General features: G+C 40.4%; 1 protein-coding gene across 3 annotated transcripts in view; it reads left to right on the forward strand.

Moving 5' to 3' along the window:
* The window catches only part of LOC134541199 (BAH and coiled-coil domain-containing protein 1), a 279,429-nt gene that overhangs the window by 120,628 nt on the left and 143,597 nt on the right, over positions 1-15,204 (forward strand). For all 3 annotated transcript variants that reach the window (XM_063384445.1, XM_063384447.1, XM_063384446.1), the window contains exons 3-4: positions 1,347-1,493; positions 13,131-13,556. In XM_063384445.1, coding sequence (XP_063240515.1) covers positions 1,347-1,493; positions 13,131-13,556 — 573 coding nt within the window. The remainder of the gene's footprint in view (positions 1-1,346; positions 1,494-13,130; positions 13,557-15,204) is intronic.

A 15,204-nucleotide genomic window follows, 5' to 3' on the forward strand; every position in this document is an offset into this window, starting at 1 on the left:
CCCTCCCTCCCACCACTCTTCAACCCCCTCCCTTACCTCCCCTCTTCATCTACTCCCTCCCACAACTATTTACCCACCCCTACCTCTCCCTCTTCATTTACTCCCTCCAATCTTCAACCCCTCCCACCTTCCTCCCCCTTCACCGCCTACCTCCCATCACTCTTCACCCACCCTACCTCCCCTCTTCACCCCCTCCCTTAACTCTTCACCCCCTCCCCCAACTCTTCACCTCCTCCCTCCACCTCTTCATCTACTCCCTCTTCACCCACTCCTACCTCACCCTCTTCATCTACTCCCTCCAACCACTCTTCACCCCTGCCTTATTTCATCACACCTCCCTTACCTCTTCACACCTCCTTTCCCTCTTCATCCCTCCCTCCTCTCTTCATCCCTCCCTCCCTCTTCATCACCGGGAAAGAATCCGAACCCAGTACATCTGTAATTTTACATGAATATCTCTGTTCCATTTAGAAAAAAAGGGGGAATTGCTTGTAATTAAAAAAAAACATAATTTTACATGCAAATATTTAATATAAATAAAATAATAAAAGTACCAGAGAGATGTTATAAAAAACTGTTGGTAAAGTATAAAACCAATCAAACAAAAATATTAAGTAAATACTCAATATTTAATATTAACATTAACACATGTATAAAATTAATTATTTAATTTAGTAACATGATAGAGACAAATTTCAATCAATAGTGAAAATCAATGTGCTGAATGTTTTTTATAATCTATTAGTTTTAATTAATACAGATAATTTATATTTAAAATAAATTATACATACGGGAACTTAACCTCATTTATCAATACACTTGAATAATTTTACAGACACAATTTCTGCCGCTAGTACATGGACCAGTATTCAATATAAATCACTAATGTACATGACTTGAAAGCACATATATAATTATTATTCACTGTGTGAAAATTTCGTTGCATAGTGCGCGTGAATCGTGAAAATTAAGTTCATAATATATTTTTTTTTCATAAACGCGTGTAAAGAAGTATAAGGTCGCGGGTTCGAATCCACCTTGAACCAAAATAATTTTTTTCCATTGTGGAAATAGTTTAACGTCCCATTATAAGGACTAACATCATTAGCCTTTATCGAAAAAAAATATAAAATATGGCGATTACAAAGGTGCCAACTATCACGCGCTAAACCTTTCTCAGGTTGTATCTGGCTGTAATTTTTTTCGTTGTCAAGTTGCAAAGAAATGGTATGATCGCAAGGGTTTTGTTTACAAATTTAAGCGAACGATCATTACTATGGGAGTGGCGCCCTCTCCGTTTGCTTAATCTATGACCAGAGCGTGTGTGGCGCGTGTGTGTGTTGCAGGGTTCGGCAGGTTCGGCGTGAGCGGGGGCCTGTACTCGTTGTTTCCCGGCTCCGCCGACAGCGGCGCCACCGTCTACCCGCAGGCCGCGGGCACGGCCAGGTTCTCCCACTCCAACACCTACCACAGCTTCATCGGCTCGCACAAAGGTGGGTCCCTGCCTTTGAATATATATACATACTGTATAGAAGTAGCGAGTGGATAGGATTCACTCTACGTTTTTTCAGGAGCGTATGATGAGCAGCTTGGGAACTTCACCGCTGCAGTGCGCTGCCGTAACGACCTGTATCGTCTCAGTTTGTTATTTGCACGTTAAGAGCGCAGCACTGTCGCCCGCTGTCATTCCCCCCGCACACCCCACACCCAACATTCACTGCAGCTCAAAGTCGTTCAACGGGAGTTTATGCAGGGGTGCCCACAAGAGGGGGGGGGGGGGGGGTTAACGACGCAGACTGCGTCATTAAAATTTCAGGGGGGGGGGGGGGGGTGGTGGTGGTTTAAAGACGAGAAAAATGTATATATTATTTACATAATTATAGCTTCTAATGTGAAAATACGTTTCTGGTGCTTTGATAATTGAAAGGGATCTTGTAAATCAAATTGGCAACCCCCGCACTTTCCTCAACAAAAGCAGTTTGGCATCTGTCGGTTCAGGATGGAAATATTACCTTATCTGACCAAAATTATTATTAGAAAATCAGTTTTAATTAATGCAAAATGTGATAAAATATAATACTATAAAAGTATAATATTATAAAATAATTGAGTAAATCATTGAAAAAATGGCATAAAAAATTTCGGGGGGGGGGGGGGGGGCGCATAGGGTTTGGGGCGGGTGGGGCACCTCTGGTTTATGCGTCACAAAACTGTAGGGATGAGAGTTGTGGTAGAGGGTGGGTGGAGGACAACGCATGTTATAGGGAGGGTGGGGAAAGGGTGTTTGAAGGGTTGGACACTTGTCCGCTAGGGACCACCACAAGTCGATGCCCTAGAGACGGTGGCGATTGCGGCGGTGAACCAACTACCTCAAAACCGTATTAGAAATTTTTAACCTGGCCTGGCGACTTCTATACAGTATATATATTCAAAGGTCCTGCACTAGCCATCTGTTGGGCGGGCCCCGTCACTACTAGCAATAGGGGGTTCTAATCCAAAGTTTTAGGTTAAGTTTAGTTTATATTGGAACGTGAGTCATGATTAAAAAACCGTGAAATTCGCGGGTTCAATGACCTCCAGGTTAGACTCCAATATCATCTACACAATCGGGCAAATGCCAACTGTTCATTGGTTGCTGACTGGTGAGTCGTCCTCGACTGGGTGGCCCTGTGATTCGACACTTCTATGAGCGATGGTATCTATTGGCCCTCAGTCCTCCAGATTAACAGTGGACCAATGACAGAAGCAGCACTAAGGTATAATTATTTGAATTTTAGCATAACACGAAATTAACCCGCGATTTTTCCGGGTCTCTAGTCATCATGATACATGGAAATAAATTTGAGCGTGACAAATATAAGCTAATTGTGTTTTCAACTATATTTCTTGGCGCGAATCACACGTACTTTCCGCACCCGCCGCAAGAATTCGCTGGCGGAGCAGCTACTTTGACCATGGGAATTAACTCGATTTGCAGAGCGAAATTTTAAACTATGTAATTGAAAGGCGCCCGATTTTATTGAAAATAAAATTGTTAAATTCATGAAACAGTTAAAAAAACTATTTTATTTCCCTTTGACTTTGAGATCTTTGGTTCGCGCTGTCCCGCTACAGAAGACAGCACCGTGGTTACTTGTTACTTTTTCCCCGTTTCCGTACACTTCCGTCGCATTCACTAAATTACTCCCACCAAATGCAGTATACTGAGAACTAAGATGTTACACATCAATAACCTTAAACATTCCAACTATATCGTCCATGAAACGTATTTGAAATGTCAATTTTTTTCCACATAATTAGAGACCTGAAAAATTCGGCGGGTTCATTACGTGCTATGCTAAAATTCAAATAATTATACCGTTGTACTGCTTCTGCCATTGGTCCACTGTTAATCTGTAGGACTGAGGGCCAATTAGAGACCCTCACGCATAGAAGTGTCGAATCACAGGCCACCCAGTCGAGACGACTCACAAGTCAGCAGCCAATGAACAGTTGGCATTTGCCCGAGTGTGTAGAGGATATTGGAGTCTATCCTGGAGGTCATTGAACCCGCGAATTTTCCTGTCTACACATAATTATCCTGCTGATCAGATTGCGCGTCTATACCCACACCTACTCTATGGCCAGAGTGTCGCAAGCCGCTGCAGTGGTACCACTGGCGGGCATCGATTGAGGCGCTGCGCTGCGGTTTGATGCCGCGTGTCTTGACGTTTGCGCCCCTGGCGGTGACGACGGCAAGCTCGCCGCAGACGAACACACAGCCCTACAACGACCTTTTCATTTTAATTTCACTTTTTTTTATCTATTTTTATTTAAATAAATACGGACGTTGATGGTGAAAGGAAGACTTGAATTGTTGTTTGAAATTTTTTTTTTTTTAATTTCTGTTTAGTACCTTTAGATTTCACTTGTTTTAATGATTTCACATTTAGATAAACTTTCAAATTTTATATTCCCCTTATATAATGACGCAATTTCAACATAATTTGATGGTAATAATTTGTAAAATCAATCCTAGGGTAATTTATCAGGAAAAGGATATCAAACGTTTATAAGTTAAATTAATAAAATCATCGTCGAAATTTAAGTTTCAGGTTGACTTAAAATCTTCTCTCTTGCTTTCACCCCCCCCCCCCCCCCCCCCCCCCCCCCCCAGCTGGTATACGATTTAATATGTTTTAATTTTCAATATTTGTCTTTGTGAAATGCCCAAATTCATAATTCCTTGCTGCTACAAATAGTTTCCCTTGTGAAGTCATTGCTTTTTAAGTATTCAATTAATTTGTGTAGGAATGACTACTACATAATTAATACTGTCAATAGATACCATGTCATTGTCTTTATCAATCTTTTGGGGTGTAATCTATACTTTAGCGAAGGCCAATTTTCAAATTGTGAAACAATAAAATAAATGGGTTATGATGTAAAAGCTGTTGAAATTAGTATGGCGTCCTTCTGTCCTTTCCTGTAAATCTCTTGGTGTGTAATATATACTTAAGCGAAGTCAAATTTTCAAAACGTGAGACAATCAAAACACGGGTTAATGGCGTGAAAGCTGTTGAAAACAATATGGCGTCCTTCTGTCATATCATTTAAATCTCTTGTGTGCAATCTATACTTCAGCGAAGGCGAATTTTCAAAACGTAAAACAATCAAAACATGGGTTAATGTCGTGAAAGTTGTTGAAACCAATATGGCGTCCTTCTGTTCCTTTCCTGTAACTCTGTGAGTGAGTGATCTATACTTCAGCGAAGGCGAATTTTCAAAACGTGAAACAATCAAAAACATGGGTTAATAGCGTGAAAGCTGCTGAAACCAATATGGCGTTTTCTGTTCCTTTCCATTGTCGCTGGACACATTTTCCTGGATTGCACGCGTCGCGAACGGGGCCAACGTTGCAGGCAAACCGCCATCAAATCCATGTCACGGCTGTGCACGCACGTCACTCACGCTATTACTCAGTAAAGACCTATCTCGTCAACAACGACAGGAAAGAAAGAAAAAATTGGTTTTCTGTAAAGTTGGTTTACGGACGATAGTTTAACGTGACAACGTCATAACAAAACATTGATGAAATGATTGCATACTTTTATGAATAAAATTGAATCATTTTAATATTAATAATAAAAGAATAAATACTTGAAATTTAGTAATCAGATTTTTAAAATGCAAGAATAATTAACCTTTATTGTAGTAATTGTTGTTGTAATAAGCAATGAAAACCACATTAACTTTTTACTTCACTTTATAAACAATCGACGAAACAGTTCACGTGTAGATGACTTGTAATTAATTTTAAAAACTGACGTTTAGCTATAAAGTTTAAATATAATTATGAACAAGTTTTCATATAAATAATCTGTAATCAAATATCTATCATCAATTATATGAATCACCATAATTTTTTAGTCAATTGTAACATAACCTATTATTACTGCACTCGCCGACAGCGTAACGGAACACAGCGTAACGGAACAATGAGCGTAACGGGACACAGCGTAACGAAACACTTTTTCGTGCGTGCAGCCGGCGTTCATCGATTTATTAGACGTTGTCACGTCAAAAAACCAGTAACTAGAGATACTTTTACTGGGTTTTCATTTTATTTTTCGAATTTCTTTGATGTGTGACGTCTAAACTCTCGGTACACGACATATGGTGGGAGTAATTTCGTGAATGGAACGGAAGTAGATTGGAACGGAAATGTGTCCTAACCCGGTGCTGCCATCTGTGGACGTTGCAGAAATCTTGAAAAGATGGCGGACTCTTGTCATTGGTCTGTATACTATTATTTCGCGAAAATCAGGGGCTGTAGGTACTAAGCGTATTTGTGTGTCAAACTAAACTTTATAATAGTACAACTATCTTTGAATACTTTGTTTTAATTTATAGTCATCAAAAGAAAAATAAGTACATACGTATTACAATTATTACAATTCGTAGTTAACATTGGAATGTAATGATAGCGCAGTGTTCGTCATACTTTAGCCTAGATATATTCGACGCAATATTGAATAAATATTTCGTGAATAATTTTTTACTGTTAAATCTTAATGTTGAATCAGCCCAATATGGTTAATATTTCTTTGTAAGAAGAATTAACAGGCTGATTTCTGTTTTTAAGAAAAAAACGTATACGTATATATACTTAGTCTTTTTTTTAAATGTATCTTTGGGACTGCAATATTCAGTTTGAAAAATACTTAAAAGATAGTGCCGCGTTTATAGTGCTTCAGAAAACAAAACCAAAATGTAAAATATCTTTGAGGCCATGATTTTTCCAAAACTAATTTTCGTGGTTAAAAAATTTTGGGACTATTTTACGATATCTTTTTATGTCTATTTAAGTTAACAAATTGTATTCCTGGATAGTTTCACTACCATGAAATTTACTTTCGCTTTATCAAGCAACGCGCTTAAAGAGAAAAAAAAGGCGGTCATAATGCTGGTTTAGGGGGGGGGGGGGGAAGTGTCACATTGAGGCATTTACATGTGACGCGTTGTTCGGCTAGCCTTGATAACAATTTTGCCATCTTGTTAAACAGAATTATAGCTTAGTTTTCAAAAGGGGAAAGATATTTCAGCGTTTTCCCATAAAATGAAATTTGTTCGTATATTTATCACACTCGGCATTATTTCAGAATATTCTAAGTTAAATTTCGTTTCCGAGTTTCGTATTATAAATGTATTTGCAACGTGAGAAGACACGCATTGGCCCGATACCGAGGTCAGATGATAAAAACAAAATAAAGTAAAATTGTTGAATATTTGATTATATTTTCCTTGGTGTAGACAAATTATGATTTTAATGAAACATCAATCTAAATATAAAATTATGCGCCATTTTTCGTAATAAATACTAGGTATTATCTCGAAAAAACGTGTTTCGTGTATGCAACAATAACCATAGCTATGTGTTCTACAAAGTTACCATATACATATTTCTTGTAGCATTACGAGCTATTTATTGCCAACTGGTTAAACTTTTTTAGAAGTACAATTTTTGAAGTGAAACTTCTAATGGGACTTCCAACAAGGTTGCGTTAAACGTTTAACGCTCCTGGGGAGGGGGAATAGAAAGAGACAGAGCGAGAGTAAGGAACTAAGTAGAGAATAAGAAAAAAATAAAGATCCTGACAGTTTGTAGTGTCGCCATATTTGTTTCAATTTTCAATACCCTTTTTGTATATTACAATTTAAATTGCAGGAAAAAAAATCATGTTTCATAGACACATAAATAATGAGTGTGTGTCATTTCTCTATGTCTACGAGGTCTCGCCGCGTCAATTTTCTCCTTGGGGCGAACCCGTCCGCTTAATTAAATAAACAGTTTTTATCGTTGAATGATTTCATGATTTTTTTTTAGTTTGATTTTATACAATATGATTGCACTAAAAATCAATTTCTACCCCTTCCTATTTTCATTTCCACATTACGAAGTTTCACTTCTTCCGCGCGGAGGGACTCCACGCACTATGTTTTTTTTTGTGCACTGGCGGAAAATGAAATCCCAACACCAGGACAAAGTAGTTGTGCTGGAAAAACGAAATTCACGAGGCCTGTTTGCACGCGTGGGAGATGGCGCCTGCTCACAGTTGGACGCTGGTCGTCGAGAGTGGTGCTAGTTACGTCGCTGCGACCTTGCAGGTCAAGTTTCCTTCAAACACGTCCTGTACGCTTCGTTCAGCCTTAGTCATCGTCCCAGTGTAGACGTTGTGAGGCAGGCGTGAGTCAGGAGGTGACTAATGGTCACCAGTTTCATCACAAGATCTCAGGAGTGATTTCAAGTCATTGGCTGATTTGATCATCGTTCGACCACGTTTCCTGTTGCACCATTGTGAGGAGAGCGCAGATGTGTCCCGGAATTTTCACGGACTTAATGCAAGTTGAGTTAAAAAGACGTAAACATTAAGAGTGTTATTTAAAAATAAAATTGCAGATCATATATAACACATATCAACATTTTTACTCAATCTGGTGGTACAATCTCTTCTAATGCGAAATACACATTTTAAATTTATGAAATTCTTGTTATTGTAGTTAAATGTTAAAATATTTTATTTCGCCACAATTACTTTCCACATTAAATACAAGTATTTTTTTTAAGTCAAATCCTGTTCATATCTCCGACTTTTTTTTAATTTCAAAAGAGAAGGCAGCGACTATATGTGCTGGTATCTTGTGGCAATCGCGTCAACCATTTTTTCGCCGAATCATAATCGATTGTATCGATTCATGTCGTTCCAGCAGCCCACCAATGGAAATGCACCTAACATTTCTTCGACACTGCTGCGTGCTGCTACCTGTTGTCGTGGATTGGAAGTGTACTGAGTCATAGTTCACGCAGGATAAGATCTTGTCGTCCCAGCATGTGTTGGCGCAACATTTAGAATAATGATCTGCAGATCATTTTTGGGCCAAAATCAATGGATCGGAGATCGAAGAGCAGAATGGTGGAACCGGCCATAAGGAGGCAGCATCAGCAGCTGAGTTTGAACGTGTGAATATGCCTACGAGGTTGGTGGATGTTCTTTCCGCGATATTGCAGGGAAGTATCAACATTGCACCGGTATCGGCAACAACGGTCATGGGAAGGCAGTGTCTCAAGAAGATCGGGTACTACTTCGGAGAGCCGTATTTCGCCGTATGACTGTGGTGGATCGTACTGCATCCGCAGCAGCCATTGGAGCTTCAGTTGGCACCAGTTGAGACACAGCGAACTCTTAACAAATCCACTACCCGAGGGGCACCTCCGAGCCGGACGCCCTTGTAGCGTTCATGCAGCTAAACTCCCGAACCACTGACATCGGCTACTCGTGTTGTGTCAGGCTAGAGCTCACTGGAGGGGCGGAGTGGAGACCCCTTAGTGTTCTCAGATGAGAGCCGTTTCGGTCTTGGTGCCAAAGATGGCCCTAGGTTGGAACCAGGAGGAGGTCAGACGAGCGCTTGTAACCAAGTGTCTACGGCATCGATGCTCTGGGAGACCTACACCAGGAGTCATGGTCTGGGAAGCTAACTTCCTTAGGCAGCAGCAGCACTCACGCCACTGTTCCAAGAACCTTTGCCAGCGGCTTCGCACGTCAGACTGGTGATCGATGCAGCGTTCTGAGGTTCAGAAAACTTCTCCAGGGGCATCTGTTTACGGGAAGCATTTAAGAATTTTCCGAGGGCGGACTAGCAGTTCTATCTCAGAATTTTTTATTTCAAACTGAAATTTTTAGATGAGTGATAAATTCCTGAAAAGCGTGGTTTCAGAATAGTTCTTTTTCGGCATGAAAAAGCCCGGTAAAGATTCTTGAAAGCACTCAGTGGACTTGCATGTCCATGGACCTTTATCTTCATTTCTTCGCCATATAATGTTATGGTTACCGCGCAAGTCTCAGTTGCCTTTGCACGACAGTTCGGAGCCTTTCTCATAGAAGCAATACCGTGTTCTACACACAAAAAAATTTCTGTACTTTTACAAAAGATTCCTTTGGAATGCAGTTACCAAGAAATAGCTTGTAATACTACGAGAAAGATATTGTAACTTTATACAGAACATGGACACAATTATTTTTGCACATATGAAATATGACTTTCGAGATAATTAATTAATTGTTACGAAAATTGGGGTATGATTTTATATTTTAATGTTTTATTCAAGCATAAATTGTTTTAACTTTGGAAAAGATAATCGAATATATAAAAAATATTTGACCCTACTTTGTTTTATTATGCTTATTAATGTGTGCAGTTAATACTGGAAAGCTATTTAGGAAAGGGTTTAAGTATGTACTGGAGGTACTGGGACAACACAAAGAATAAATGCCCGGGCAAGAATCCTAACCCAGTATTGCAGTGAAAACTGTTTTGTAGAATGCAGTTGTTTTTCATGTAAATGTACAAATTTACAAACATCTGCAATTTCACATGAATAATTGTGTTACATTTACAAAATTTTACAGTGTAAGCACCCCCCCCCCCCTTAATGGTCCGGGCGGCGAAGCAAATGAGCGGTGGAACCGAGGCCAGAAGAAAAAAAAATAGAGCACCTGTCGAAACAACAGGTGTTCTCCCCACCCCTCGCTTTTTTCCAAATGACCCCCAGCAATTCCTTTCCTAACGCTTTTCATCCCTCTTCCAAATCAGCAGCGGTTTACTACACTCCCAAACCCACCCTTCCACTTCCGGTAAGTCCGACCCCCCCCCCCCCATTTTTTTTTCTTCCCATTCCTGGTTTCTCTCTATAGCATCGGATGGGAAACAAAACATAAACGGGTCGTTGCCAAGGCAACGGCCCGACAGTTTCTCTTCCTAATTTCCAAATCGCCACGATCATTTCACGGATTCTTTTGGGTGGCAAAGCAAACTTGTAACGCAAACATAATAGATCTGCTCCGCGTAGATGGATCTACTACAGTGGTTTTGATACTCCCTTAAAGTCCCCGAGTCGGATATAAACAAGGAGAAGTCACGCGTGACCCGCTAAAGTATGTGACTTTGTTATCTACCAATGAGCACACTAAAAATCCTTGATTATGCGTACAAAAGTTGAGACTAACCTCAAATCGCTAAATGATCTCGGCTACTCCTATAAAAAAAAGGGGGGGGGGGGGGGTTCTGTAAAGTCGGTTTACGGAAGATAATTTTACGTGATAACGTCATAAGAAAACATCGATGAAAAATTGCATACTTTTTAATTTTCAAATATTATTTACAGTTTTTGCAAATTTAATTTAAATACTTTTTTTAAATATAATCACGAACAATTAGTTAAAAAGCCCGCCTTAACCTGTTTAAATTATAGAAGATTTTCTCGCACGGTGGCTGGCAGGCTCAGGCGGAACGTGACAATTTTTCGTGCGTGCAGCCGGCGTTCATCGATTTATAAGACGTTATCACGTCAAAAGGGTTATTTCAAAATGGCCACAACACTTCAATAAATAGTGGTGTCAGATAGGTGGAATGGTAAGTGCTAATCTTGCTGGTGCTTCTAGTGGAATGTCGCCTCTAAGTGCAAGACTCTTAACTGGCGTGCAGTCTTCTCGTGGTGCATGGGGCAACTAAGGGACTTCGTAATGACTAACATTACAAAACAGGGATAGCGAACATTTTTTTGGTGGACGTGCCATTTTTTACGAAAGAAAATAATAATTAGGGTATGACGAACCACTAAATATTCTTTATTTAGTTATAATAATGGATAAAAATAAATCTAGAAACTTAAAAACTTTTGATTTGCAACTCCAAATTTGTACATCAATCTAAATGTTTCCAATTTTCTGTTGATTTAAATAAAATAAAATTTTATTGTGATTTATGCTGTTGCAAATTTGATGCTAAATATATTATGCAAGTTAGGGTCAGACTTTGTTACTTTTAGCAGAATGCAAGCTGAACTGGAGTCATCTGACAAATGGTTTCGATGACAAGTTTTCAATGTTATTCATTTCTGAAGATAATGACTCACAGTCATAGGTAAATAAAAATATTGTTAAGATAGCAAAAGCCAGCTTCTTCAGACAATTAAAGATGTCTGGAATTGAATTTGAAGTTTCCATAATTTTGGTATTGGTATTTTTACTCGTATTGCACGATAGTCCTTTCTATTTCATTTAATTGCAACTCTCTCCTTAATACGATCAATTTTTTAATCTATATCGAACTATACTGAAAGTCAATCAGCTGCTTTTCAATTTCTTGAATCTCCAACCAATCAAATTTTGACAGTTTCAATTTAGCCACTGAAGTCTCATCAGGATACTAAATAAATTAGAATGTTTCTGTTAATTCTTTGAACCAACGAAATCTTGCTAAAAAAATTCTTCTATTTATGAATGAATTATCGAATTAAACTCTTAAGTGATTCAAGAATTTTACTTTAATCAATTGGTGTCCCCGAATTATTTTGTCGCATGCCACCACTGATTCGCCACCTGTGTTATAAAGCTTAGAAATGAAGTTTAGGTAAAGATGTAGAGCTATTTTCTGGACGACTCTGGGTCAGTGAGAAACCCTGAACAATAATTGTAAATTCTGAAAGAAAATACGAAATTCTGTCTATAACTATATACATATATACTCGCTTCAATCGTCGGTGGTTAGCCCAAAATCACCCCTGTAAGTTGCTTTCACGTGTTGAGGACTTCCCCCAAAAATTTCCCTTGAGGGAGCTACACACCCCACTGGGGATGTAGATCCCAAATGTCTACAAACATGCACACATAATAATAACTATCCTGATAACACATGTTTTATTCACTTTACCTTGAAAGAAAAATATGCTATGGTGGCCTTTCACACTTGTGCACGTATTTTCAGTACCTTCGTCTGTAAATTTTTACTTCTAACTTGCATGGGTGCCGGAGTGCTCGGTAGTCGAAGAACCATTAGGGCGAATTGTTATAATAGATTCTGTTCAGTTTCAAATTTTTATTTTAATGTTTGGGTTCACTCTGATGGACCCGAAAATTACGAGTCTATTGTTTGTAGGATTCGTATAAAACCTTACAAATAATGTCACATGCACATAATATATATTGCAGTTGTTACAACAATAACATTTACAGACTCAAAATTATTTTTTATCTGTGAGGGATTAAACATTGTACATTAAATACAAAAATTATTTGTCCCCGTAGCCCCTTGGGTTGGTCTCTGACGGCCCTGCCAATAACAGTTAAGTTTCACTCACAATGTGCCATACCTTTGACTTGATGTAAGTTTTTGGACATACGCCATTGCTAAGAACTTTTTCTGTTGAAGAAAAACTAATAAATAAAATAAATAAATAAAAATACCCAAAAAAGACAAAAGAACACACAAAATTAAGCAAACAATTGCTGTTGTCAACAAGGATATGAACACCACAAAATATTCCATGTTTCGGAATACTTTGTGGTGTTCATATCCTTGTTGACAACAGCAATTGTTTGCTTAATTTTGTGTGTTTTTTGTCTTTTTTGGGTATTTTTATTTATTTATTTTATTTATTAGTTTTTGTTCAACAGAAAAAGTTCTTAGCAATGGCGTATGTCCAAAAACTTACATCAAGTCATGCACTCCCATTGCACAAATCTTTTAAAGATAACGTGCCATACCTTTACTTTTTTTTTTCTCTCGACGACTTATGTAGTTTGTACGTTCAGTTGCAGACTCCCTCTTCTCGACGGGCTACACTTTCGGGGGCCCCACGCCGCCGCCTTCAACCGCGTCGGGTCCCTTCACCCCTCTGGTCGAGCGCGGCATCACGCAACTCGAGCTCATGGCCAAGGGCTTCAACAACAACAACAACAACAACAACAACAACGCTAACAACAATAATAACAACGGCACCGCGGAGCCGGTGCAGCTGCCCGCCACCAAGAAGCAAGACTGCAGGCGACGCGCCGACTGCCAGTTGGTGTTCCAAGATGGCGGCGGCGCGGCGGCTGCGGCGGCCGTGGAGCGGCGAGGTGCGGCCAAGCGCCGCTGGGAGCGCGACTGTCAGCCGCCCGGCACGCCTCCGGCGGTCAAGAGCGAAGTCACTAGCAGACCGAGCTGCGGCTGCCGGCGCGGCAACAACGTCGTCTCAGGTGAGCCTCCACCTCCATTTCCTCTTGGGGAGCCAAGATGTACATTTTTTTTTTTTTACCTAACTAAAACTAAGTGTATTTTGGAAGGGTCCGTGTTAGGGAGGGACCTAGGTGCGTCTCTGGCCGAAGCCTATACGACTAGACATGCTGGGATTAGCCATGCAGGGAGAGGGTCGCATGCATCGTGTGCTAGGAGGGGATTGGCCAGCAATGGCAGCGATTGGCGCCATGACTAACTCCCCTCACTCTTAAATCTAGACTATAACTAGAGATAGGTTGGGCCCAGGTAAAACCTGCATAGACACAGGGAAAACCCTGGGCACATTCATGCGGGATGCAAATTGGCATGCATTACGTGTAGGAATTTACAGGAGATAGAGGATGGTCTGGATGAAGATTTTTTACACTATTTTTTTTTGCGACCGCGAAATTCGTACGAGCGCTCTAACTTCGGATGTGCTCGGGAATGATCGGCGATCCTCGGGGCAGCAGCGATGAGTCACGGGCGGTAGGGTGTGTTCGCTGACGAACGGCGCGCGTGACTTTTTAGGGTTTTGTCGTAGGATAGGGTGGGAGGTGGGGGGAGGGCAAAACATTGTGCGTACCGACGTCCACACACTCGACACTTCATTCCCCCCCCCCTTCTCTCTCTCTCTCTCTCGCGGCTTCCGACCGCGCACAAAGGAGAGGAAGTTACGTCATTTTTCCATTCATAGTAGCGGCTCCAGAGAGCGCGCGCGCGCGTGTGAGAGAGAGAGAGAGAGAGAGAGTTAAAAGGGGCAGGGAGGTATAGGGAATGTGAACCATCCACGATTGTGCCCGGAAGACAGAAAGGTAGAGGAGAAAAAAAATTGATCTTTATGAAGTGCGTTACATCTTTCCCTTTATTTCTTATAATATTTCCAATGTAAATCGCCTGCTACTCGTCTGAGCTGTTCCCCAAGCATACGCCGTCTCTCTCTCTCTCTCTCTCTCTCTCTCTCTCTCTCTCTCTCTCTGACTGGCCAGCGTGAATCTACTTCACCGTTCCGGTTTCATCTTTCCGAAGCGGACCAGATGTGTCAAATTGGTGGATGGAGGGGGGGAAGTGTGCGGAAAAAAAAACACGTGAGCGGGTCTATCAGTACTTGCCAGAGATATGTGTAACATATAACCTAGGTGACGAGCAAATTCACGTGTTCTCGTATTGCAAATAAAACTGTAATACGAAACTCGTACACGGAATTTAACGTAGAATTCTTTTAAAATAATGCGAAGCGTGATAAATAGCCTATACGAAAATGGTGTTTACAACTACTTTTTTTTTTGACGCTAATCACACGTGGTTTCCGCACCCGCCGCTCTAATTCGTTGCCGGAGCAGCTACGTCGACTATTCGAATCATTCGATTTGCAGAAATTTTTTTTAAACTATATAAATGAAAAGGCTCCGAAATAAAGTGGGAAAGACTTGGCTTTTGACCTGATTTTCGACAAGGGATCATATTAAAATACCGCCCATGTTGTTAAATATTCGTTAAAACGGTTAATACCACGAAGTTTTCCTTTGGCTTTGCGAACTACTTTGGTTCGCGCCATCCGCCACAGATGGCAGCACCGTGGTCACGCATTTCCGTTCCATGCGACTTCCGATCCATTCATGAAATTAC

This window comes from Bacillus rossius, chromosome 18, assembly GCF_032445375.1.
Source record: "Bacillus rossius redtenbacheri isolate Brsri chromosome 18, Brsri_v3, whole genome shotgun sequence".
Taxonomy (NCBI): Eukaryota; Metazoa; Arthropoda; class Insecta; order Phasmatodea; family Bacillidae; genus Bacillus; species Bacillus rossius.